This window comes from Lepidochelys kempii, chromosome 6 (assembly GCF_965140285.1).
Source record: "Lepidochelys kempii isolate rLepKem1 chromosome 6, rLepKem1.hap1, whole genome shotgun sequence".
Taxonomy (NCBI): domain Eukaryota; kingdom Metazoa; phylum Chordata; order Testudines; family Cheloniidae; genus Lepidochelys; species Lepidochelys kempii.
Window position 1 is genome coordinate 64,019,833 of NC_136385.1, and position 25,491 is coordinate 64,045,323.

Consider the following 25,491-nt stretch of genomic DNA (forward strand, 5'->3'; position numbering starts at 1 on the left):
TGGTGTAGTTTTTTTATGGTAACTCTTATCTTGTCCCTTTCCCTGTAGGTTTTTTTTGTTTTTAAAAATGAGCATATTTTAAATACATTTTCCTAAACTTTGTTTTGATTCTTGTAATTGTGTTGTTACATGTTCAAAGTCATGGTTCCTATTTCTGTAACGCAATCTAAATTTTAATCTAAATTATCTCAGCACTGTTTCTTTCACATCACTGGTGTGGGTTTTTTTGTTTAAATTAATGAGAATTTGGCTCATACATCACTTTGGCACTTTTGAAACTCTTAGCCTTTATTTTTTTTGAAACATTTTTTTTTCTCTTATTTGGTTCCTTTGAGGGCACTTATTTGCTGGGCAGTTAATTGCAATAATCATTCTATCATTTTCCTTTCATGTCTTTAAAAGTTTTTTCACTCAATACTGCATCATCATCTAGTGATGGAATAAGACTGGGCATGATCAGTGGAATTTCCTGACCAACTACTGCTAAAGACTTAAGTCTTTTAGAACACACAAAACAAAACTACCACATTTTGGATAGTTATTAAAATGCATAGAAATGTCTCATGTCCTGCCCTTATTAAAATACATACCTGCTGTAAAAATATTTGTTGTAGTTGTACAGCTTCATACATTTTCAGCCATTGTGTGTGGAATTACATTTTTCTAGCCCACTGTAGCAGTTTCCAAGCAAAACTTGCCTGTGCCATGAAAATTTTGTACAAGACCTTACAATCCCCTGATGAGTAGTTTTGTTCATTTTTTCAAAATGAACATTCAGAATGTTCATATAATTATACGATATAAATTAATTCCTCCTATGTTTTCATTACAGCCAGAAGAGCTAAGAGAAATCATAGAGAAGACCAGAGAGATGGAACAAAACAATGGCCACTATTTTGACACAGCAATTGTGAATTCTGATCTTGATAAGGCATATCAGGAGCTACTTCGTTTAATAAACAAACTTGACACGGAACCTCAGTGGGTGCCATCCACCTGGTTACGGTGAAAAAGAACAGTTCTAAGGGACAAGCAGACTTGTATCCAGCAGTCTGTCAAAGGGAGATTGCACATCAGACTTAAATATTAGGTGGCAGTGTGAGCTCTAGACCTCTGTGGGTGCACCCCTTGATAGTTGGTGTATTAGTGAAGAAAATCTATTAGGCAGTTCATGAACAGAATGATATACTGATTAAAGATTGTCTGGGTTTTCTTCTCATCTTTGGACTAGAAATGGAAGCTCTGAAGAAGCCAGTACAATTTTTAATAGTTTAAATAGCCTTTCTAACAGCTGATTTACCTTTTCTATCTAGAATCACCTTTCTTTAAAAACTAAAGATTTTAAATGTATGTATATATACAGTCCATGTTGTCACATAGTTATAAATATTATTATTATTTAACACTGTTAACTTAATGACCTTGTGGGACATGACAGTAGTTTGTGAATATACCTTTTACGAAAACATCGGGCAGAGAAATAATCTACATGAGACACTAAGGTTTATGAGAAATTCTCCCCTTTTAAAAATACACAGAATAAGGTGCGCTTTGGTCTGGAGTTGCCTGGTTAGGCTTGAATTTATTTTTTTAATTATTTACATTCCACTTTCTGAGAGCACTGTAATTTGCAAAATGTGTATAATGTAAATATTTCAACCCTTTGTGTCTTTTTAGTCAGACTTTATAAATCAGATTTGACTGCACATTAACCTTAGGTCCAATGAGAGAGGAATATGTACTGATCTTTTAGATGTGATATTTTTATGGAATTGTGTTTTTCTTTAAAGCTTATCGGTTGATTTGGGAGCCATTGCTCCCCACAGATTTGTAGAGATGTTTAGAAGGCAGAGGTTATATTTTTATTAAAAAAAAAAAAAAACATTCTTATAAAACATGCGGATTTTAAAAAATATTCTTCCTGATAATGTAAACAGTTCTTATAACATAAAGGATACTGACTGAATGGGCAGTTGTAATGAGTGTCTTTTTATTTTGGCCCTGGTATATATTGTGGCTAATGGTCCTACAGGTAATTAACTGGAATTAAAACCGCTGAATGTAACTACTCTAAGTAAACCAGTCACCTTAAGGAAACAACCTCAGATATGGAAACATATGTATTACACGGTCTATATCCTAGCATGTTCTGCCGTCTAAGTTCAGCATGTCCCTACAGACTAGCCTGAGCTGTGAAAGTTGTGCAGCTGTCAAATCTGCAGCAGGGCTATTCCAAGCATTGAAATGAAATGTTACCTTTAGCTTTTCTTTGTTCTGGGGGTAGCATGAACAATCTTGAATGTGAATGTTGATTCTCCTCTTGTTTAGCCACAGTCTTTCCTTGTTCCCACATTTAAACACTGGAGTTATGTCAATGTGTAGTTGATTCAGTGTAACAGTGAGAAATGAAGAGTGAGTTTGTTTTTCACAGTCTTGTTTTGTGTATATATTTTCTTCGAAGAACAAATCCAGGCAAACCTCTTGCCTTCTGTGTCTATAGCTGAATGAAGAGCTCTAGGCTACACAGAGAATGAGTATAGTGTGAAAAGGTTGTTTTAAATCACTTTTAGTAAAGTGACGTTCCTGTATTGCAGGGTGAAAGATAGAGATTGTACTGTCTGCAGTAAACCTAGACGAGGCCCAGCAAGTTGGTTGCCTATGGAGAGAAGTTATAAGCTGTTTACTTGGGTTTTAGAACCATGGTACATATTATCTTGGTGAACATGCTATGGCTGAGAGAAGAATCATAAGGTCCATTCACTAACATACCTACAGCGAGGTGGGTGTTGGAAGCCTTAAATGACACTGAAATTAACTGCATATCATGTTTGGGTCAATAGCTAGCATGTTACTAAATTAGCTCCAAGTCAAGTATTCAAAGTAAGTGCACCTGCAGTGTGAGGCAGCAAGCCACTAACTGTTTAGTCTGGTGTGAGACACTACAAAATTCAGGTGCTGGGGGGCAACAGCATTATCCATCAATTCTGCCCTTCAAAGTTTACATCGCTTAAGTTGTAGATTCTCAACTGCCTGTAAAAAAAAAAAAGTTGCTAAAGTGAAAAGTTGTTGAAGTGCAATCTTTAGAGAGGCATCTTTAAAGATGTCACAGGTGAATTATCAAAATTTCTCTCTATTACTGAACCCTGACAGATTCAATGTTACATTGTTATTAACTAATGCTGTGAATGCTGGTAAATCTCACGCCCTTCTCTCCTATCCTTAAGACTTTGAATGCAGTAGGTTGAGAGATGTTTAGCTGTACCCTGTTTGTTTTTGAAGTATGGGGGGGTGTTGATATTTCACAGAGATCCATTTATGGAAGTGAAATGATCACGACTATAGGAGGCAGTGTTGGCTTTGTATCTAATTATGTGAGTGTGCTGGAGCAGTACTGAGGAACAGACTAGGCTCACAGAGCTCAGATGGATATTGGTATCTGGCACTAGTTTTAGAGTTTGAACCCAAATTGCCTGAACCTGGAGTAAGTAAGCATTTTCTACCATTTTGTCATGAAGGAAGAGTGTCTTTTCAGTCCCTTTGAGGGGTAAAAGACTTGATTGCTGGAAGAAACACTAGGCATGGTCACCTGTTTAATAGCCAGCTGAAAGGGGAAGGTATCTTCATTTTTACCAATCCAGATTTATTGAAAAAAACTGTTTCATCATCTGAATTAAACAAAAATATTGAAGGATTATGAATAATTGTATAAGATGTGGACTTGACAACTAATAATTTCAATGACCTGTGGTTAGCCCCAATGTATCTGCACTCTGTATTTTGAGACCTCATGAACTGCACACTATGTAAAAAATGTAAAATATTTCTAGACAAAATAAACTACAATTTTTACCTGATGTAGCTACTGTTGAAGTCTTTTCTGCCATCACTCAAAGGCTGCTTTGGGGTTGGTTGAACCTAAGTGCTTAAGTATTTCAATTGAAGAGTTCCATGCTTCTGTAATTTTTTTAAAAAGCACTAAGTGCCCCTTAAGCTCAAAATAAATACCATAAGTATCTTAACAGTGTGGACACAGCTCAGGGGCATGCATGTAGTTGATAGGGAAGACTACAAATTAGGGCTGAGCTCATAGTCAAGTGGGAATTGAAGTCCAGCACCACCCCCACCACAGCTCTAGCTGTAAGCCTGTACCACACAGAGCAGGAATGTACTCAGTCTTCAAACTCATGCATTCCAAACATAAGACATGCCATAAATAATGTTGCCTCTGTGCATGTATTGTACTGCTGTGTTAACCCCTCAGCAGAAGAATAATAAGAATGGCCTTGTCTATCACCAGGGATTTTAGAGTCCTATATAAAGCTGCTCAGTGGCCTATAGAAAATGGCTTTGCCATTTCAGTCAAGGTTACACTAGAATGTGATCCATAGCACTTCATCATCACCTCAGGAGAGACAAAGGGTCCAGTGGACATGGAGACAGCACTGGAAGTGGGCCCCTCTGGTTCAAGATTAAGGTACAGTGGCTACAAAGCAAGGGAAAAGCTTGCACTGTTACTGAGCCTGCTATGCCACAGTTTCCAGGGTCATGAAAGTAGCAACTTTGTCTCCTACTTAGCAAAACCTTAGGGTGGACACCAGACAGTAACATTTAAAATAATTTTACTAGACACATGAATTTTCTCCTACAGTTACACAAAATGGAAGATGTCTTCCAGCAACAAGGTTAGTCTGAACAATCTAGCTTTTCTATCATTAATACTTTGCAAGTTAATTGTAGCACCTACTTTCACCTGTTAACATGCACATAGGGTTTTTTTCCCTCCCTTAGTGGAAAACACTCCTTATGTTTTAAAGGTAGGAAGGAGAGAAAGGAGGGTATGATTGCTATAAATATATCCTTAATCAACAGCAGTCAAGATTCAGTAGCCATTAAGAAGCAAAACAGGTGGTGGTAGATTGGCAGTAGCAAGAACCTCTCCCTTACACTAGAGACCAGACTCCTGCTAGTCTCTTTTTTCTGCTTCTATACCCCCACCAAAAAAAGCTCCCAGAGTTCTCATCTTGGGAAAAACCACAATCAATGGAGCTCACAGGCTAATACACCAAATGAAGAACCACATAAATATCCAGAAAGCATGTCCAGAATTACATCAGTTAACACGCTGCTGTCTAGGTCTCCCCATCCAACAGAGCTACTCAAAGAGGAGGTCTTCATCCTTCTCTTCTGCTAGGAGATTGGCAGGTTCATGTTCCCCCCCAGCAGCTTTCCGTAACGCCCGCTCTCTCTCATTCTTCTCTTTCAATATTTTTTTCTTCTCCTGAATCTTCTTTAACCTGTAGTGAGAATTGGGGTGTAATTAATGCCTGCATTGATGGTTCCTCTTCCTAAGAAATTAAGATGTGCTCCAACAGTTCGGCTTTTCCATCAGTCCTCTGGGGAGCCCCGGGAAAGACCGCTGATGCAATACATTTGACATGATAGCTTACATGTAGGTACAGCAAGATGCTCTCTGGGCCCCAATATGCTGACCTGTAAAACATACTAAATCTATCTTGTCTGATGATCCCTCAATTCCTACTCCAGCAAGAGAGGCACCTAACCTGTATACACTAGGCATTTTATAGGCATGTTACTCTGGAGTGAACTAGTTTGACCTGCATGCAGTTTACTCCTCGCTTTCCTATTCTTAGCTTGAACCTGAGATCTGAACTGAGCAACTGGCTTCAGCTATCCTCCAATTTTTTTAGCCACAATTACAACCTTAAAACCTCTTAATGGTTCCCCCCCCAGCAAGAAAAAGGCCAGTTTCTTCTAACCTTTCCTCAAACTTCAGCTTCTTGGCACCAGGTTGCCTGCCTCTAATGGGCAATAATTTCCTTCCAGTGGCACAAAGCCCAGGACTACACCCACAAAAAGAGTAGGCCATCCCTCTGCCACCAAAAGGGTAGGCTGAGTGGCTGATTAGTGTTTAACTCCCTCTGCTTGATTTGAAACTAGATTAAGACTGAGTGGCCCTCTCTGTGCAATGAGCTGTTCACCCTGGTGGGCTGGCCAATCAATGCCACACCCTGCCTCCTAACTTAATCCTCTCCAGCCTGTAGGGATGGTAGGAGAACCTCTGAGGCCTCCCACAGTGACTGAAGAAAATCTATCCAAGACACCTGGTAGGATTCATGGGAAAATGAATCAGCACAAGGAAAGAATAAAGGTGCAAAGGAACAAAGACAGGTAGAGAGCCTTTTTAGAAGTTCATTAATTGAGAAAGCTTAATGCTAAACAATGTAAGTAAATAGAAAGGGGTACAACAGATGAACGAGCCAGCTTCCTTCAATCTGAATTTCACATAGGACAGAAAGATGTGAATGTTTAGCCCTGCCTCCTTTAACCTAGTACTAACGTCTTTCCCCCCATCACATTAAGCTTGACCTTCCCAAGATTCTCTCACCACAGCCCTTGAAAGTTTGCAGATTTATCCATCAAAAACACTCTGGACCGGTATTTTTCTAGTTTGCCTCTTGATCCCTTAAACGAGAGGGTTTTCAAACTTTTGGGTGGTGAATACATCGTAATAGCATGAGAGCGGAGTGCGGATCAACCTCCACCTCCCCATTCACAATTGCACAGACCATTTCTCCCCCCTATCCCCCATTGTGATCACATCACATCCTTGTGGCACCTACAGCAATTACTCTCAAGGGCAAATGTTAGGAAGTGTTTTCTGAAGTCTTCACTAGACTGTTTTTTTGAAAGAATCACACCCCCACCTGCTCTGTTTGTCAGCTAGAAGCAAGGAAAGCCCCATTTTGCTTAAGGTTTAGTTTTAGTGGCTCCATCACTTCTCTTCTCAAGGCTCTGGAAACAGCATACACAGGAGTAGCCACACCAGCTAGGGAAGGTGGCCCAGAGCAAACTCCCATGGAATCTGAGAGGAGAGGGCAACTAGATCTACAGAATAGGCCCTTACAGCAGGACATTCAGTATGCACTGCAGTGCTCCACCATTCCCTCCCAAGGCCTCGGCACAGGGTGTCAAGGACCACACAGCATAACAGCAGAGGTTTACTCCCATCTAGGAGGGAAGTGGCTGTGAACCGGTGCTTAGGCAGCACTGGTGACCTGCACGTGCAATAAGCACTGGGTAGTTTCTAAAAGCAGGATGTCAATAGTCCAGCCTACTGCACAGTTCTCCTTCTCTACCCCATCACTACCATTTCTTTCTCTCTCTCAAAAGAGAATTTGTGAGAAGAAAGAGAGGGGCCAGCACGACCCCCTCCATTCACATCACTTACCTGTAGAACTCCTCTCGCTCTCTCTCATCCAGCTCCGTGATGATATAGGACAGTGTGCGCTCAATCCTGGGAATAATCACTAAGACATAGGAAGAATCACTACCATATTATTCATGCAAACACAGAATGTACAGTGAGGAGAGATCTCATACATTCAAAGTCAGCCCAGTGATCTGCTTGTCTGAGGGAGCGTAAATGCCTCCCTTATTCTGACAGAAAGAACTGCAGTGTTTCATTAAGAGCAAGTAACCAACACCAAACTTTTCTTTAACAGGGCTCAGCATTTCATAACCTGCGCCAATAATTCAATGGAGCCAGCTTGCACTGGCTTCCAATGGAGGTTGAATGGGGAGAACTAAGTAGTGAAATCAGTAAGTTTATTTTTCTGTAGACAATCTTTTTTTTCCCCCCATGTCCAACTTAAAACTTTTCATTCCACAGCTTCAGGTCCTTGTCCTACAATAATGAGACTGAATGATTTGCTTTCTTTCTGCATCCATATAATCTTATACGGTGATCTCCTCAGATGAGGCTGAAAAGGGCGAGGCCTGACATGGGAGGCCTGCAAGGCAAACCTGATTCTGTAGGTACGGAACCAATATCCCAGGGAGTGCAGTACTGTGCTGAAATAGGTGCTCTCTCTTGGATAAGGTGTAACAAGATCTTTGACCACTAACATCCTGAACTCTTGAAGGTCAAGGTCCCAGGCCATTTCCATAACAATGAAGGTCTTAACCACAGTGTATTGGCCAAATTTCTATTTCAGAAACTGCATTCTTCTGCCTCTGTTCTTCTACCACTGGTTCTTTCAGCAGTTTGTTGGGTGTGACTTTTTTACCCACAACTTCCTATCTTGAATGGTTGCACAGCACTGCTGTGCAAAGTTAAACTTTGCAGTGCCATGTTTAAGTTGTGCATGATAAGATCCCTAATTTATAAAATGCTTTGGGCTCCTTTCTGGATAAAGGGTGCTATAAATTTAAGTGTTGTGCAATATCTGTCATTCAAATTGTATGCCAACGGAGACCATGATGTCAGACAGCATGTGATGCAGCAGCATGGTATGTATGGCATGTCAGTATGGCAAATTAAATTCAGTCATAAGGACAAGAGCAGGAGATGACATTTTCAGCACAGCTTTGATATGAGAGCTAGTCAATTCTGAAAGACTACTGCCAACAATAGGATCTGCAAAGGAGAAGGCTCTCTCACAAACAGTGTCAAGCTTGTTTGGAAGACCAGGGTGGAGGTCACTGCTAAATGAGTGAAGTGTGTGAGCAGTGAGGGGAAGACAAGAGAAGACCTGTAAGTTTGATGGAGCAAGTCCATGGAAAGCTGCATTGCTTAACAAGGGGGACAATTTAGACTTGAATCCTGAAGTAAGCAGTGCAAAGGAGTTGAAGATGGAGTTCAATGTCATGCTTCTTTGTATATATGAAAAGGCAAAAGAAGTCCGGAGAGCTGGGTCTTGAGGAGGCCCTTGAAATAATCTAAGTGGCAGGAGGTTAAAACTGGATGGCTTAGTAGAGGGACCTGCAGCAGGGTTGTACACAAGCAACACAGCAGAGTGGCAAAAGACAGATTCCACCATCAGGAAAAGGAGGGACGAGGAGTTCAGGCCCAGAGATGACACCAAAGGCAAATGAGAGATAGGAGTTAAGCATTGGCATGGAGGATATGAAATTGTGTTTGAAGACATGCTTTCCTAGGAGAAGCACAATCTACCATAAGCGTTTCTAGAGCCCTCATTACCCTGTGTGATGTTGCACTCCATATAATTTTATGAAAATATGCTAATGTGTTGAATATAATATAAGTGGAATATGCTTCATCCAAAAGGTCTTTTGTAAGGTATCATTACAAATCTTATCTACTGAGTGTGGTCATCCTATTTGTATGAATGTATCATTCTTGTATCTGAAACTAGACGTATGAAATAGAACTCTGAGGTCCTACTGTAATTATGCAAAGTGTGGGCCATTAACGGTGGTTTGGAATCTTGATGGCTCCCACCAACTATGACAATGGCTCTGTTTACTCTTAAGCCTTCCTGTGAGTCAGGCCAGGAAGAATAAAGGCTTGGGATCTCACAGGACACGTGACCATGTCACCTGGTACTAGAATCCATCTTAAACCTGGTGCTTTTCCATGTAGAAGGAGGGGTGGGGACCCAGACAGACAAAAGATTCCTGCCTTGTGCCAAAGCTATAAAAGGGGGTGGAACAGAACAAACGGGGCTGCAGTCCTGAGAAATCTCCTAGCTACCACCTGAGCTGGAACAAGGACTGTACCGGGGAAAGGATTGGACCCAGACTAGAAAGGAGTCTAGTCCCTGAAAGAAGCGTATTGGAACATCTCTGAGGGTGAGATTTACCTGTACTTAGTTTCTTAAATGTATTAAGCTTAGACTTGTGTGTTTTGTTTTATTTTATTTGGTAACTTACTTTGTTCTGTCTGTTATTACTCTGAACCACTTAAATCCTTTTTATATTTAATAAAATCACTTTTGCTTATTAATTTACCCAAAGTAATTAATACCTGGGGGAGCAAACAACTGTGCATATCTCTTTATCAGTGTTATAGAGGGTGGACAATTTGAGTTTACTCTGTATAAGCTTTTTACAGAGTAAAATGGGGTTTGGATCCCATTGGGAGCTGGGCGCTAGAGACGAGCACTTCTTAAGCTGTTTTCAGTTAAGTCTGCAGCTAAGTCTGCAGCTTTGGGGCACATGGTTCAGACCCTGAGTCTGTGTTGGAGCAGACTAGCATGTCTGGCTCAACAAGGCAGGGTTCTGCAGCCCCAGTTAAGAAAGTAATTGGTAATGGGAGGGAAAACTTCCATGAGACAATTGTGCTGATTGTGACATATCTGGTGACAATGTGTGTGGGATCTATGACAGTGAGAGTTGCTATAAGTGCCACAACAGTAAAGGGAAAAGCCTCAGATTTTTCAGGAAAGGAATAGTGAAGAGAGACAGGGGAAATGAATTTTGAACAGCTGATGAAAAATTAACTACTTGAGCTATGCAGAGCACAGTATCTCAACAATGAGGACCAGGCAAGGACCCTTCTTGTTTGAAAAGAAGTTGGTAGTAATAGAAAATCACTAATAGGCAGAACAAAGGAAACAGGTGATCCCAGCAGGAGTCTGAATGATATATCAGAGGGGAATGGGGGAGAGAGCCATTTTGCACCAGAGTTACTTAAGGGGCTATAGGGGCACAGGGTAGGCAAGGGGGTGAAAGACCCTGCCTGCTGACAGATACAACACAGATAATCTCCCAAGGGAAGGGTGAGCAAATGAGGACATTAACTTTAAGGAGGTTTTATTGTTTTATGTAATCTGTACTCTCCTGTGCTTTACATGGATTAAATATAAAGAGCATAAAGTTGACAGACTGAACAAAGTGAGAGAGTGTTGACTGCTTCACAACTATGGTGTACCCTGGAGAGAGTTATATTGTAAACCAGAAGCTTTGCACCTGTTGAGTGGAGTTCTGGGTGGTGAGGGGGAGGGGGTTTGAGTACTGAGGAGTCTGAAGGGTCAGCGCTTTGCCCAGCAGGGCAAGGTGGCCAGAGAGCAGATTCCAACACTCAGAAGGGTGATGCTAAACAGAAGATTGCACCCAGGGACCCCAGGATCCATTCAGGGTCCAGATGCTTGGATTCCACCCACTGAAGTCTCAGTGGGGGCCACAAAAGGGATCTCACTAGGATCTACGACTGACCACCTCCCATCCCCACTCCATTCAAAATCTCTTAACATCCCTATGACAACAAAAGCAATCACTTACATGGGAAAATGACAAAGGTAATATTAGTAGATCTCAATGCAAGATAATGTCTGAAAACAAAGGGGAGAGTTGGCATCGTGGGGCTAGACAGGTATCCATAGAGCATCAGCAAATGCTCTATGGACCACAGTACAGCTCCCTTTCATCTAGTCCTTGCAAGACTTGCAACCTGTGTCTAATGCACATTGGCATTTTCATTTACAATATAGTTCCTGGTTTATTCTCCACCTACGTAATATTGTTATAGCAACTCCTGATCAGGACAGAAATCCCCTTAACAGCAAAGCAGACCAATGAAGAGTGACAGTTGCCAGGACTCTATGCTGCTCTTCATCTCCTAAGGAAGCTCAAAAATCAGTTAAGCGTCTTAAAGGGGGAAAGCTCCAACTCACTCACCATGTTCAATAGCATTCACACGCCGGTTTGTTATCTTAATGGCTTCATCCAGTGTAACAAACGAAGTCTATGACAGTGAGATTAAATAATACAAAACCAAATGAGACACAGTATTTTTACCATCCAACAAGCATAGATGGCTTCAGGGAGCCAAGCATGCTTGCTTTAAAGGCTAAATTCCGCCCTGCCCTTGTGCAAACAGGTATATTCTCATGGACATGTTTGTATGCTGTGACTAAATACTTACTGTAACTAACCTACTGTTACATATGCCAGTAACCCAAAGGGGGGCGTTTACAAGCCAGGCATCTTAAGAGTTCAAAATAACAGTAAGAAAACTGGCCACGAAAGGCCCTGCAGAGCTATACTTGTGAGTAGCTAAAGCAGCCATTCAGTCTCTTTCTCACACATTTTCAGGAGGAGAGGCTGCAGAGGACCAAGAGGATCCAGAGGAGCAATTAACATGCAGTGTCTATGCCTGCCAGCAACAGTTGTAGGTGTGGGAGAGGTAGGGTAGAAAAAAAGAGAGAAGCTCAAGACTCTGATGAGAGAAGACAAACTGAAAAAGAACTGCAGTATTGTGGGAACACTGCAGCCCTTCGATCTCCACACGCAATGCTCAGAGATCAAGGGGTTACTACATCCTTAGCCACCAAGATTGTCCATCGAACAACAGAGAAACCAGAACCCCTTTAGCTCGTCTTCTGCTCCCACCTACCTGGAGCGAGGCCAATTCTACAAGCAGCTCCACTGCTTTGGCATAGTTCCTCTTCAATTTTGCCAGCTGCTCTCCACCTCTAGCTAAGCCAGTCAACTCATAACCTGAAATAACCCATCAAACAGTAGAGCTATTAGCAAGAATGAAGCCTCTCAACAAAATTGCCAGAGCACAAGTACAGAGACGCTTATGGGACTGCTAATGGAATGCTGAATCCTTCACCTCTCAGTGAGCAGTTCTAATATTGAAAACAGTAGTAGTTACTGACCATCACTACTGTTGGATGATTGTTCAGTGGTCTATGAAGTCTGCACCTTGGGAGTGACCTCTTATTAGCAATTTCAGCATACAGACCAAAGCTACACTCCCCTCTGGCCCCAAAGGCAACCCCCTGCCAGTCAGCGTTGACAGAGCAACATGGAGAAAGCTTGCATTACCAGTTCCTGTGTTGTCAGGGTTTCAATGATAAAGGGTTTCCAGGACACCCAAGTATTTTTCGCAAGCACCTGAAGACATAAAACATCCATTTTGTACTTACTGTCCCCTCCTTCTTGGTAATGCTCAAACACCGGTAAAGTTACACCTGTTAAAGACACACAAGAGTGTGTGTAAGAATCACTGAATGTTTTATTTGGTACTCAGACTACAGTATTTTTTACAAAGGCAGAACATGCTGTAGCTAATGTTAGTTCAACTTCAATTCTAGTCTCTTCCTTCTCCCATAATTGCTCCTAACATTAAATTCTTTGGGAGCTGAAGGTCTCCATGCTCCCTCAGCTAGAAGTCAATTTTTTTTTTTAAGTTTGAACCAACTTGGCTTAGACACTTGCATATTCAAAACCATGATTTTCTTCTTTATCTTCCAGTCAGAAATTGTAAGCAAAGAGAACGCAAATAACCAAAAATAGAAATTGCAAACTTGTTTTTTAGATCTCATTGAGACCCAAACATATAGCTATGTTTAAAGAAAATCAGTCTAGTAGTTCTAAAGACAAGCATTTAAATTTAAGAATTTGGGGTTGTAATATGCTTTATTTGTCTCACAGTAGCCTCCAGAGGTCCCAGACAATCCATTGTGCTAGGCACCACACAAACATAAAATGATTTCTGACCTAAAGAGCTGACAAGAAGTACAAATTAAACAATGGGTGAACACAACACTGAGATTATGATAAGCAGTGTCCATAGCACATCACTGTAGAATGTGTCTTAAAAAACACAAGTCCCAGAAATTGCATTAGAAATTCAGGTATGTAGACTCAGTTTGATAGTATTTGGTTATTTTGTTGATAACAAGTGAGCCATGTTTTAAGGTATGCGCTGAGCATTCAACTTTATAATGTTTCCTGACTCTGAGTGGCAATTTTTCAGTTAAATAATGTATTGTGTTAGCACTTTGCATGGAATTTTCTGGCATAACCAGGTATCTTTAGAGTCCAGGACATACACACACCCCACCCCAATAGTTATGCATTGTCTGATTGTCAAAAGTTGACCAGACAGCAATTTATGTACTCTCACTTCATTTAGGCAAGATGAGGGACTGGATTTATAGATCCTTCTTCCCTTTCTGAAGGCAGAATCCTGCAGTTGGGGTGCAGCTGGTTGCTGTGAAGTGGTGCACATGCACACACAGCATAACTGAAGATGTTCCGAGACATATGGAAGCAATGATGCTTAAAGAGATTTAGGAGGGATAAAATACAAGTTTGTGAATAGGAAAGTGTTGTTTACTCCTTCGCCTAACACAAGAACCGGGGTCCCCCAATGAAATTAATAGGGAGCAGGTTTAAATAACAAAGTATTTCTTCACATAGTAAACAGTTAACCCATGGAACTCATTGCATGGGATGTTGTGAAGGCCAAAACTAATATTCTGGTTCAAAAAGAATTAGATAAGTTCATGGAAGATGGCTAATAGGTCTACCAATGGTTAAGATAGTAAGGGACATAACCCCATCCTCTGGGCGTCCCTCAACCTCCAAATGCCAGAAGTTGGGATTGGATGACAGGGAACGGATCACTTGAAATTACCCTGTTTTGTTCATTCCCCATCTGTACTGGCCCCTGTCAAAACCCAGGATATTGGGCGACATCTGACCCAGTATGGCCATTCTTATGTTCGTAATGGAATACAGCAGCAAAAACAGCCAATGACATTTTAAGGGTTGTGTACAGAAGCATGTTACAAAACAAGCTGGTGATAAGTCCTTCATACAGCTGATGAGATACTAAAAATATGTTCATAAGTTAAAGGAAGCATAGAGAAGAGGAACAAAAATTAAGTGGTTTGAGAAAATGATCTGAGGAAACATCAAAAGATCCTACGTAATATGTGTAGCTGGGTTAAGTGATGTCTGAGGGGAATATATTTGCACAAGTATTTGAAAGGAACTGTTCAGTGTGATCTAGGTTGTATTACTAGGAATAACGGGATGAAATCAAACAAAAGTTAGAGCTGCATATACTAAAAAACTTCCACACAGGAGATATCTACTAGAACATGGTGTAGCTGGCCTGAGGGAAGCAGTGGAAGCCCCACTGCTCGGGACATTAAAACTGGACTCGACAAAGCTCTGAAGAATAGGCTGCAGTGGAAAACCATACCTGGCACCTGCAAAAGTGGACTAAATGACTTAATCCGAGGCCATCCTCCCGTTTCCCTGACTGCAAAATTTCTTATTGTAACAATTATGGAGACCAAATGAATCTGTAGTCCACAAAGTTCTTATTTTCATATGCAAGTGTCCCTAGTAATAAAAGGAGGAGGGGAGAAGAGAAATGCAGAAGAGGAGACATACATTCTGTTTACAAACCATCTGTATTTTCCAGGAAACATAAATGGGCCTGTGACATACTTGTACTTCGCAAAGGTGGGGAGATAGTCACCTGCTACGTTGTCTTTCTTAGCTCTGATCTTGACTTGAGCTTTGTTCACATTCTGGATCACAGTGGTACTGAAGAGAAGAAAATGCACCTTAAATGGGTAAAATCAAGTCATGAATTCATCAGTTGTGTGCAATGGTTAACCAGCAGTCAAACTGCTTCGAGGATTCATGGAACAAGTCTCCAGCTCTGGCACTGAGTTTTCTGAAGATTAGCTCACCCACACTAGCAGTTCAATGAAGAAACCTTTTACATAGAAATCAAAAGCTAACACAAAAGAGCTATGAAACTAAGTGAGGAGACTGCATCTGTTAGTAAATCTAAAGAGACCGAGTATCTACAACGCACATTGCACACCTGGCTCATCAAGGCTCTTTCCAACCTCAAATCTATGCCTGAAAAGGAGTTATTTATCTGGCAGAAAACCACACAAAAATATTCTAGTAATATTATGGCTCTAATTTACACAAGAACCCAAAAAACCTGAAATCTGGGCCAAGGTTCCAGCATTAAGTTGGATTTTGTGTGACTGTGCATAGAATCATAGGACTGGACGGGACTTTGAGAGGTCATGTAGTCCAGTCCTCTGCACTCATGGCAGGATAAGTATTATCTAGACCATTCCTGAGAGGCGTTTGTCTAACCTGATCTTAAAAATCTCCAATGATAGATTCCACAACCTCCCTAGACAATTAATTCCAGTGCTTAACCACCCTGACAGTTGGGGGGTGAGGGGATGGAGTGAATGGGACAGATCCTGGATTGCTCTTAAATTCAAAAAGTGATTTTGGGCATAAAAAGGTTGGAGACCACTGCCCTAGACAGTCATCAGCATAGTAGTTCTCCCTGGGAGTTACTGAGAAAAGATGATGAAATCATGGAAGAGGAGAATCTGCCTCTACCACTCAGCAATACAGAGTAAAAGGGAAAACTAGACCAGCTTTCTGTTACACTTTCCCATTTCCCTACACTTTAAAGTCCAAGCTGCAGAAGCAACCACTGACTCACCTGAGGGGTTTACATTTACACTTAGTTGAAAGCTGCTTCTACCAGCTGATGTGCTTGTTTGACTTCCAAAGTGATGAATATTTCCTCAATTTATCATGAGGCTGCCTTTCCCTTTCCCAGCATCTACTACAGAACTTTCCTTTCTTCCATTTTTCTCCTAAGAGTGGAACCAACAGCCTGCTGGTTGTCCTCTCTTCCTGGGAAAGGAAAGCTGGGGATTCTCCAGACAGCAGTACAGTACAAATCAGTGATACTCACCTGAAGTCTCCAGCCGTGAATTTTGCCTCAGCAAGTGAGAATGCAGCTTCTCTCATCACCTCACCCATTAACATCTTAGTCTATAAAGAGACCAGAGATGCAATTTTAAAACTTAACAAAAATAACTCAACCTAGAGCTGAAAAGCAGTCACCTCAGGATGTCACATTAATCGTTGACAGCTGTTTGCTGTACCTAGTCAAAGACCAAAGAATCCTGTGTCCTGAGGTTTCCCAACAGTGGGTCACACCCACCAAGGAGGCAGCACAAAAAACTAAAATGTAAAGGTGACTTTTTATATCTTTAGGATGGATACACAATGTAAGATTGCTTATGGCATGCCCCTGATAGGCCACCATATTATTGTGAACTGAGAATCCCAGGATTTAACATGGTAGTAAAAACGGGAACAGCACAAGAGGGCTCCAACAGCTTCTTACAGTGATTCAGCTGAACTACTGGGAAATCTGTTTTTTCCAAGTCTTCTCAGCACAGATAAGATTTAAGCATTTCTAGCCCATACAGTTAAAAAAAAAATATTGAAGCCAAAAATTTGAGTATAAGCCAGTGCACTGCTGCCTTACTGAGTCTGCAGGAAAACAGACAACACTTCTGAGGCCTTATCTACACCATGAAATGGAAACATTGCTAACCATGGCTGTCAGCAGCAACTGTAACTAATGCAATGCTAAACACAGTTCAGTTACAAGAGTAGACAAACCGAATTCATGTTCAGCATCATTTCACCTGACCATGGTTAAATCTTGGGTTTGCTGCTACTGCCGCAGAGTGCACCAACACCCATATTAACACTGTATCTTTACAGAAAAAGGGATAAGATCAAGCTGGACAGAGTTTGCTGCTTCTAATCATGCAGCTGACACTGATGGTCCACAGCATCCTCCCCAAGCCAGAGAGTGAAGGAAGCAGGTTAAACACCACCAGGACTGGCCAGTTTTCTAAAATTCAGGAAAGCCTGTAGGCAGCTCTGGGTACAGAAGGAAGCAGGATTTATGGCTGATTGGAGAAGGAAGAAGAGGGGGTTTAAATTCCTAAACAGAGTCTTAGGCCTCTTGCGCAGCTTCTTCAGATAGAAAAACTAAAATCACTTCAGTGTTATTTACCAGAACTGCAGCTTACCTGCAAAATTCCACCAAATTCTAACCTATGTGAAAGTGATATCAATGGAAGCACTATGGAAATGCATGGTTTACAGAACACAGATAATTTCCTAACAGAGCAAGGCAGACATGGTAGAAACTGAATTCACCTACCTCAATGATTTTCTTTAGTATCTGTCGGAATCGAAGAGTCAGAGCATCAGATTTCTTCTTTAAGAGGTTGCGACCTGTCTGGGCCCCTTTCAAACGAGCCTTCATGATGGTCTGAGCCCTATTAAGCAGGGAAAGAGATATAGATTTTTTTTCTATCACTCAGAAGGATAAGGAGAAAGCAAAATAATTTCTGACATGGAAAATGACAGACATTAGGAAGCATCTGAAGACATGTTAGTCGTCTTGGTCTCCTTGACCACGAGCAACCACTTGATGTGGCTCATTTTCTCATTTGTAAAAATGGGAATTCTACTTACCCATCTCAAAAGGTGGGTTAGTGTTTGTAAAGCTGAAGATCTCAACAGGCTGACAAGTGCTACATACGGGCACTGTATTTCAAATCATTGCTCAGCCATTCCATTATAGAAAGCCACACAATACACAATCAAAATTCTTTGGAATGCAACTTCTCTAGAGCCATTCAATAGGAACCAAAACTAGCCCATTGTCATCCTGAGGACATTTGTTCTACTTTCTAATATTCTTATTTTTGACACTTCTCAAATACCATAAAGGCAACCAATTCTTCATGAGACTTTAGTCTGTCTATTGAAACCAACAAGAGTTGGCTTTTCTAAAGAGTCAAGTCTTTTTTTTTTTTTTTTTTTTTTTTTAAAAGACCGCAACAGGCAAGACAAAACAGCAGCCAGACTTTCAGCAGCAGCTCACACTCTCCTTTGGAAAAGAGCAAACACTGTCCAGAAAGTGGAGTTATTCCCTACCCTCAGAAATCCTGTGAGAGATTTCCAAGTCAGTGGAGACAGGTGGAAGTGATCCTAATTTGCAAGTACTACCCTCTGAATGGTCTGGACTGAGTATTAAACTCAGTCCTGAGGAAGATTTGAGAACTGAAACCAAGGTCACAGGTTCCATTTCCATCACTGCCATAAGCTGTGTCTTCACTGGAGAGTTTGCACCTCTTGAGTTAGCCTTGCTGAAGCAAGAGGGGCCACACTGTGAAAAGCTTGAGTTACTCAGAACGGTTGCGTTAGCAGCTAATGAGTTCTGCTAACTTGGCTATTGTGTAGCCCAGCATTTCTCAAATGCGGCCACCAGGGGCTTTTGCGGGAGGGAGGAAACAAAGCAGCAGCCGCTCCCCTTCCCCATTGTTCCTGGATGCACCACCTTGATGTTGGCTGTTGGGGCTGCAAGCAGGGGCTGGGGACAGCTGGACACAACACTGGAGGAGCAAGCAAATGGTGAGTTCCCCACCTTCCCAGAGGTGGTGGGGCTCAGGATTTGGTCTTAAACCCTGGGGTGATATGGCTTCAGGCTCCGGCTGCAGGGCTTCAGGCTCCGGCTGCAGGGCTTCAGGCTTCTGTCCCCAGCTACAGAGCTTCTCCCCCTGCCCCAATTCCATCACCCCTGGCCCCTGCTGCCTACCCCGACCCCCCATCCAGGGTTTAATTTGTCCCCAGGCTTGCTGGGGCTGGGTAAGTCTGCTGTGAACAGTGATACCTGCAGGTTTGTTTACTGCTAACTAGTAAGTTTGCTGTGAACAGAGATATTAACAACCCTGCAAGTATCACTGTTCACAGCAGACTTACTAGCTAGCAATAAATAAATTACAATGATTCGGACCTGTATATGTGCATATTTATTTGTTTTTCCTAAAGCCAATTAAGCATTTTAGAAAAAAGCATGAGTGGCCACCAGCAAGAGTTGGTGGCCACACTCTGAGGCCACCAAAAATTTGTCCTGAGAACCTCTGATCTAGTCTAGATACAGAGAGAGAGTGCATAGCATACATGCTAGAGTTAACACTTGAGTTACAACTTGAGTTAAGTTTGCAGTGAAGGCAAGCCCAGAGACTTCCTGTGTGACCTTGGAAAAACACTTAGGCCATGTCTACACTAGAGACCTTACAGTTGCACTGCTGTAAGATCGCTTGTGTAGCGGCTCTGTGCTGACGGGAGAGAACTCACCCGTCGACATAATTAAACCAACCCCAACAAGCGGCAGTAGCTATGTTGGTGGGAGTAGTTCTCCCGCCAACATAGTGCTGTGTCCACTACCCCTTATGCCAGCAAAACTTATGTTGCTCAGAGGGTGTTTTTTCACACCCCCAAGCGACACAAGTTTTGCCGACCATAGTGGTAGTGTGGACATGGCCTTAATTTCCATTTACCTCAGTTCTACATCTATAAAATAACAAACAACACTTTTCTACCTCACAGGCATGTTGAGGCAATACATTCTTTCATGTGTCTGAAACACTGAGATACCACAGCAACACAGGCCATATAAATTCCTAAACAGCCAAGAACTCAATTCGCACTGAAACTTCTGAATGTTCACAGTAGATTGTCTTTCAGGGAATAAAAATGAAGCCTCCTTTTTAGAAGAAATCAATGCCTGGAATTTCAAACAGGTTCAGCGATTTCACAGCCATGTACCAGCTGGCTTTTTCCAAGATCTAACTATCAAAGGCTGGCTCATTTTCTAGTCCAAGCAAGATTTAACAGACTCCATGTGTGCATTAAACACAGTCCTATTTACCATCAAGCCAGAACAGCTAGAACAAAAAGACTTCACCAAGCAGCTTTGAAGTAGAAAAGATTTATGCCAATAAGAAACTTTACTAACAACAAGATGGAGTAAGAAATTCTGTTCAATTGAGGAGAAGACAGACAGATTATTAACAGAACTTGCTATGAGTTTACTTCTCTGCTGAGACCCTAAATCAAGTCACCTCTCATCATTTTTAGAGAAAGAGTGCTCTCAAACTTAGGCATAATTCTCTGGATGAAATATTCTAGACAACTGTGAAGACTACAAAAATGAACAGTGGAAAAAAAAAATACACCTCCATAATAGGCTCCCTGCAAAAGTCATGGAAGATCCATCACTTGGAACATTTAAAATTTAACTGAACAAGAGCAGTAGTGAACAAAGTGAAGAGGACAATTCAGTAGCAGTAACCAGACAAGGCAGATAAAGATAATCTATTAGGTTGTGTCCAGCATCTATGATTCTGCATTTCTATGAATGAAGCTTGAACGAATGAAGCTATGAATTCAAGCTCTACTTTGTAAGTGTAATAATCTTTCTACATGGGATGCATTTTTTAATCTTAAGAAGAGAAGAAGATCTGGAATACAACAGCTATTATTCAAAATTTTAATAAGTCAGTTATGCCTCGGTTGCTGTACATTAACATTGCACACTAATTTGATTAAGGATCTCAAAAGTGCTTTTTAAAAGACAATTCTACTGTGAGGAAGATAAATGTTATCCCTGTTTTACATAAGGGTAAACTGAATCAGAGGAGTTAAGTTCACGCAGCAGAGTCAAGAACGGAATCCAGAACTCTAGACTCTCAAATGCCTTCCCATAGCATTAACCCTTCTTCCCAAAGCGATTTGTACTCAGAACACTACATGGAAAGATCTTGCGTTCTGCTCTCTGGCCCCTAGGGATTAGTCATGTTTTACTATGACTAATGGAATTTCAAAAGAAAAAACAAATTTTATCAAAATATCCCTCGTTCAGAATTGGTCGTATTCTTCTGGAAATATGTTGAGGATACACACCAATTCTAAACTTGGGCAGTCCCTGAATCCACATTTGCAGAATGTTTAGTGATCTGTGCTTCAGGAGTGACAAGCGATCGAAAATGGAGTTATCTAGTCAAACAGTCAATGAACCTTTCAGGACCACATATACCACACAGCTATTCTCAACAAGGAGCTGTAGGCAGAGACTGCAAACTGACCACTTAGATCAAGTGGAGGTATAATGTGCCGGGACCCACCTACGTATTAAAGCTGACAGCAGCAGCTGTCAGCACAATTTTATACAAGACTAAGAATGACCCTCTCCTGCTCATGGTGAAGTTTGGTTGCTCCGACCCTGGAAATCTGAACAGTTTTTGAGTAGAAACATTACAAGACTGCAGTTTCATAACTCAAACTTTCAAGTGTCTTGTGTTCTGCTGTAATGATGGCCATATTCCATGCTTTGTCAAAGACATCTGACTACATGACAAATCAGCACCTGGAAAATTACCGAGAATCGGGATTATACTCCATTTAGTTGACTTCCTTTGTCAACACAATTAGCTGTGAACCCTACATATTCCACTTGAAGTACTTACAATATCTGGGAAGTTAATAATTTCTATCTGAAATTAAAGGAAAAGTGCATTTCAGTGAATGTCCCCATTCTCAGCTATATATCAAAGACTGTAAATGTCAAGTTCTGCCTTCATACATGGTTTTCCTTGACACCAAGCATAGAGTTTGCCTCCCAACACAGGTCTCATGTTCCAGCTTCCATACAGCTATTCTCTTTCAAGTAAAAGCAAAAACCAATACATTCTTCTCCTGTCCCACGTCCCATTCTTTATCAGTTTTATGTATAAAAGCTTAAGCCGGCTCTACACTAGTCTCTGATAAGCTGTGATTTGTGACACACAGCTGTGCAGGCAAGAGTCCTTAGTGTAAATACAGTTATACTGGAAAAACTATACTTTTGTCCGGAATAGCTTATTTTGCCTATGCCAGGCAAAGCACTCCTAGCATAGACCTGGCCTCAATCTCCAGTTGTATGGTCACTGAATTTCTGAGGTGTCTTGATTGCCTCATTACCAGTCTCAATCCTGAGATGGTTTCTCCAGGAAGAACTGATCTAGTTTCACAGCTCAGTCTTCATGCTCATTCTCCCCCAAGGCCACAAATACAAATAGAGCATGGGCAAAATCAGGAAGCTTAAAATGTGACCTCTGTTTATGAAGTCTGTATTTTTTGTTGTGTGTTTAACAGAAAAATGTGTGCAGAGCAACCCAGTATATTATGACAGGTTTCAGAGTAACAGCCGTGTTAGTCTGTATTCGCAAAAAGAAAAGGAGTACTTGTGGCACCTTAGAGGCTAACCAATTTATTAGAGCATAAGCTTTCGTGAGCTACAGCTCAGCATCTGATGAAGTGAGCTGTAGCTCACGAAAGCTTATGCTCTAATAAATTGGTTAGTCTCTAAGGTGCCACAAGTACTCCTTTTCTTTTTCCAGTATATTATGTTTTTCTTTAAATTTAAAGATTTTTTTGATATTTTAAAAGGGATTGCCATAAAAAAAAGGAATACAATGGAAAATATCTTAATGTGGCCCAAGCTTTACACACCCAGAAAACTGCTGGTTCTGAGGATCCCCTTTATTTATGTTTGTTGCATTCAGTGGAATTTGTACTGCTCAATAAAAACACTACAAAAAAGTAAGCTACTTGGATCTCTGGTTATAAGGCGACAAAGGGAAGTTAAGTGAATTATGACATTGCAAACTGCCCCTGCAAGAGCAAGGGAACTACAGTCATCTGCACTGGCCATATGATCATCTCCTGAAACAGTTTTCATAAAGAGAATATAAGATTCTCCATCACTGGCAATTTTTAAATCATAAGAATCACCATACTGGGTCAGACCCATGGTCCATCTAGTCCAGTATCCTGGATGCTGATAGTGACTAGCGCCAGATGCTTCAGAAAGAATGAACAGAACTGGGCAATCATCAAGTGATCCATCCTGCATCCAGTCCTAGCTTCTGGCACCCAGAGGCTCAAGGACAACCCATGCATTGGGGTTGCACCCTGGACCATTTTTAACCCAGTTATAATATTGGCCTTAATGACGGAGTTTTGTAGGAGACTAATGTAGCAGTACAAGACAGAGTCCAATTCGCTTGTAAGTTCCTCAGAGATACTCAGTTGAATGGATTCATTAAAAACATTGCAAATGCATTGAAGATATCTGGAGGGAGTGCTTCTGACATGGAGCAGACTTAATAGAAATTTATGTTGATAGAACTGCTAAGAATGAGAGGTTTCAGTATTGGACTGAGAACTACAGGAACGTGTTAGATGCTTGGAGGTTCTGGCACAAATTAGCTGAATTTGACATCCACAGGAGTAGGCAGGATCTCAGTTAAAAACCCTTAGCATGGGTATTTGTGAGTTGCAATGTCTGCAGGAAATCAATCCCTTACAGTTGTTCAGACATACCTCAGCAAGGCTGAGGTTTTACTCAATGTGGGGTAAGTGGCTCACCAACCAAGTCAAATGTTACAAGATGTCATGGTTGTCAAACCCCTTCCTCGCTATACACTTTTCCTAATATATACAGTGACCCCAGCTTCCAGCTGCCCTGTATGACCCAAGTCAGATGTAATCAAGACTAGACGTTTTTCTAAAAGACAAAAAGAAAAGGAGTACTTGTGGCACCTTAGAGACTAACCAATTTATTTGAGCATGAGCTTTCATGAGCTACAGCTCACTTCATCGGATGCATATTGTGGAAACTGCAGAAGACATTATATACAGAGAGACCATGAAACAATACCTCCTCCCACCCCACTCTCCTGCTGGTAATAGCTTATCTAAAGTGATCATCAAGTTGAGCCATTTCCAGCACAAAACCAGGTTCTCTCACCCCCCCCCCCAACTCACTCTCCTGCTGGTAATAGCCCATCCAAAGTGACTACTCTTTGGATGGGCTATTACCAGCAGGAGAGTGAGTTTGGGGGGGGGGGGGGTGAGAGAACCTGGATTTGTGCTGGAAATGGCTCAACTTGATGATCACTTTAGATAAGCTATTACCATCAGGAGAGTGGGGTGGGAGGAGATATTGTTTCATGGTCTCTGCGTATATAATGTCTTCTGCAGTTTTCACAGTATGCATCCGATGAAGTGAGCTGTAGCTCATGAAAGCTCATGCTCAAATAAATTGGTTAGTCTCTAAGGTGCCACACATACTCCTTTTCTTTTTGCGAATACAGACTAACACGGCTGTTATTCTAAAAGACAGGCTCTAGTTCAACAGGAATTGACACAGGGAAGTCCTGGGCCCGGGTTACACAGAAGGTCAGGGCAGATGATCACAACGGTCTCTTCCGCCCTTGGAACAGGACAGTGACAAAGCTGGGACGAGTCACACGCAGCGCGTTGCAGCCCCTGCACCTAAACAGCAAAACCCGAAATTTGTAGAATCCCCAACCCTGGTTTCAGAGCCTGGGCCGTTCCCCGGGGGAGCGTGATGGGCGGGCTGGGGTAGGGGTCCGGGAACAGCGACTCGCCGGGGCCGACGTGGCTCCCACACCCCGGCATCCCATCGGCAAAGCAGCGACGGGCAGGGCCACTGGGCGAAGCGGGCGGGCTCCCGCCGGCTCCCGTCTGCTGCGCGGCTCCGAGCAGGGAGGTCCTGCTGCTCCCTGACTGGCCCCTAGATACCACCGTGACGCCGCCCGCCCGCTCCCCGGTCACTGCGCTAGTCCCGGAGCCGCCTCTGCCCGGGCCGCCGCGCCAGAGCCCCGGGGCCCAGGAGGGGAGCCCGGCTCCGGCCAGGGAGGGGCCCCGGCAGATGCCGCCGCCCGGGCGAGTCACTCACATCCGCGAGGGGAAAATCTCGATCCGGTCCTTGCCGGACATCCTGACCGCGGCGAAGGGCGCTCGCGACCCGCTGCTGCCTCCACGGCCACCCGGCTCAGTCACGTGTGACAGCACGACCGGTAATCAAGGGAGGACCGACTCCGCTTCCTTCCCCTTCCGCTTCCCGCCGCTGGCTCCACCCCCAGCGCAGAGACGCCGGGCGCAAAGAACATGGCGGAACTAAGACCCGGATGTTGGGCCTTTCCGTCTCCGTTGCATATGTCGCGCATTGACACAGTACGGGCAAAACAACGCGCGGCTGCCGGGCAGTGGTAGTCACGTGACCATCACTCGCTGCAGCGCCACCGTGTGACAGAAAGGAAAATGCATGACTTGTTCCTAGGCCGGTTTGTACCGCCAGGAGGTCCTCGACTCTATGGTTTCTGCAAGTTCCTGCGCGCGTGCGTCCCTTTCAGAACCCCCCGCACTCCACCG

The 25,491-nt window shown here is 42.4% G+C and overlaps 2 protein-coding genes across 7 annotated transcripts in view; one reads left to right on the top strand and one right to left on the bottom strand.

Annotated features, from left to right (window-relative positions):
* The window catches only part of PALS1 (protein associated with LIN7 1, MAGUK p55 family member), a 136,522-nt gene extending 132,668 nt beyond the window's left edge, over window positions 1-3,854 (top strand). For all 6 annotated transcript variants that reach the window (XM_073348379.1, XM_073348378.1, XM_073348383.1 and 3 more), the window contains one exon: window positions 833-3,854. In XM_073348379.1, coding sequence (XP_073204480.1) covers window positions 833-1,009 — 177 coding nt within the window. In that variant the 3' untranslated portion in view covers window positions 1,010-3,854. The remainder of the gene's footprint in view (window positions 1-832) is intronic.
* Window positions 3,855-4,602: 748 nt separating this feature from the next.
* ATP6V1D (ATPase H+ transporting V1 subunit D) lies at window positions 4,603-25,200 on the bottom strand. The gene is made up of 9 exons (XM_073348388.2): window positions 25,016-25,200; window positions 17,582-17,699; window positions 16,310-16,389; window positions 15,047-15,114; window positions 12,696-12,740; window positions 12,158-12,261; window positions 11,440-11,506; window positions 7,250-7,328; window positions 4,603-5,294 (listed from the first exon to the last, which is right to left on the bottom strand). The coding sequence occupies exons 1-9, from the start codon at window positions 25,054-25,056 to the stop codon at window positions 5,153-5,155; spliced, it is 744 nt and encodes a 247-aa protein (XP_073204489.1). The 5' UTR covers window positions 25,057-25,200; the 3' UTR covers window positions 4,603-5,152.
* Window positions 25,201-25,491: the final 291 nt, after the last annotated feature.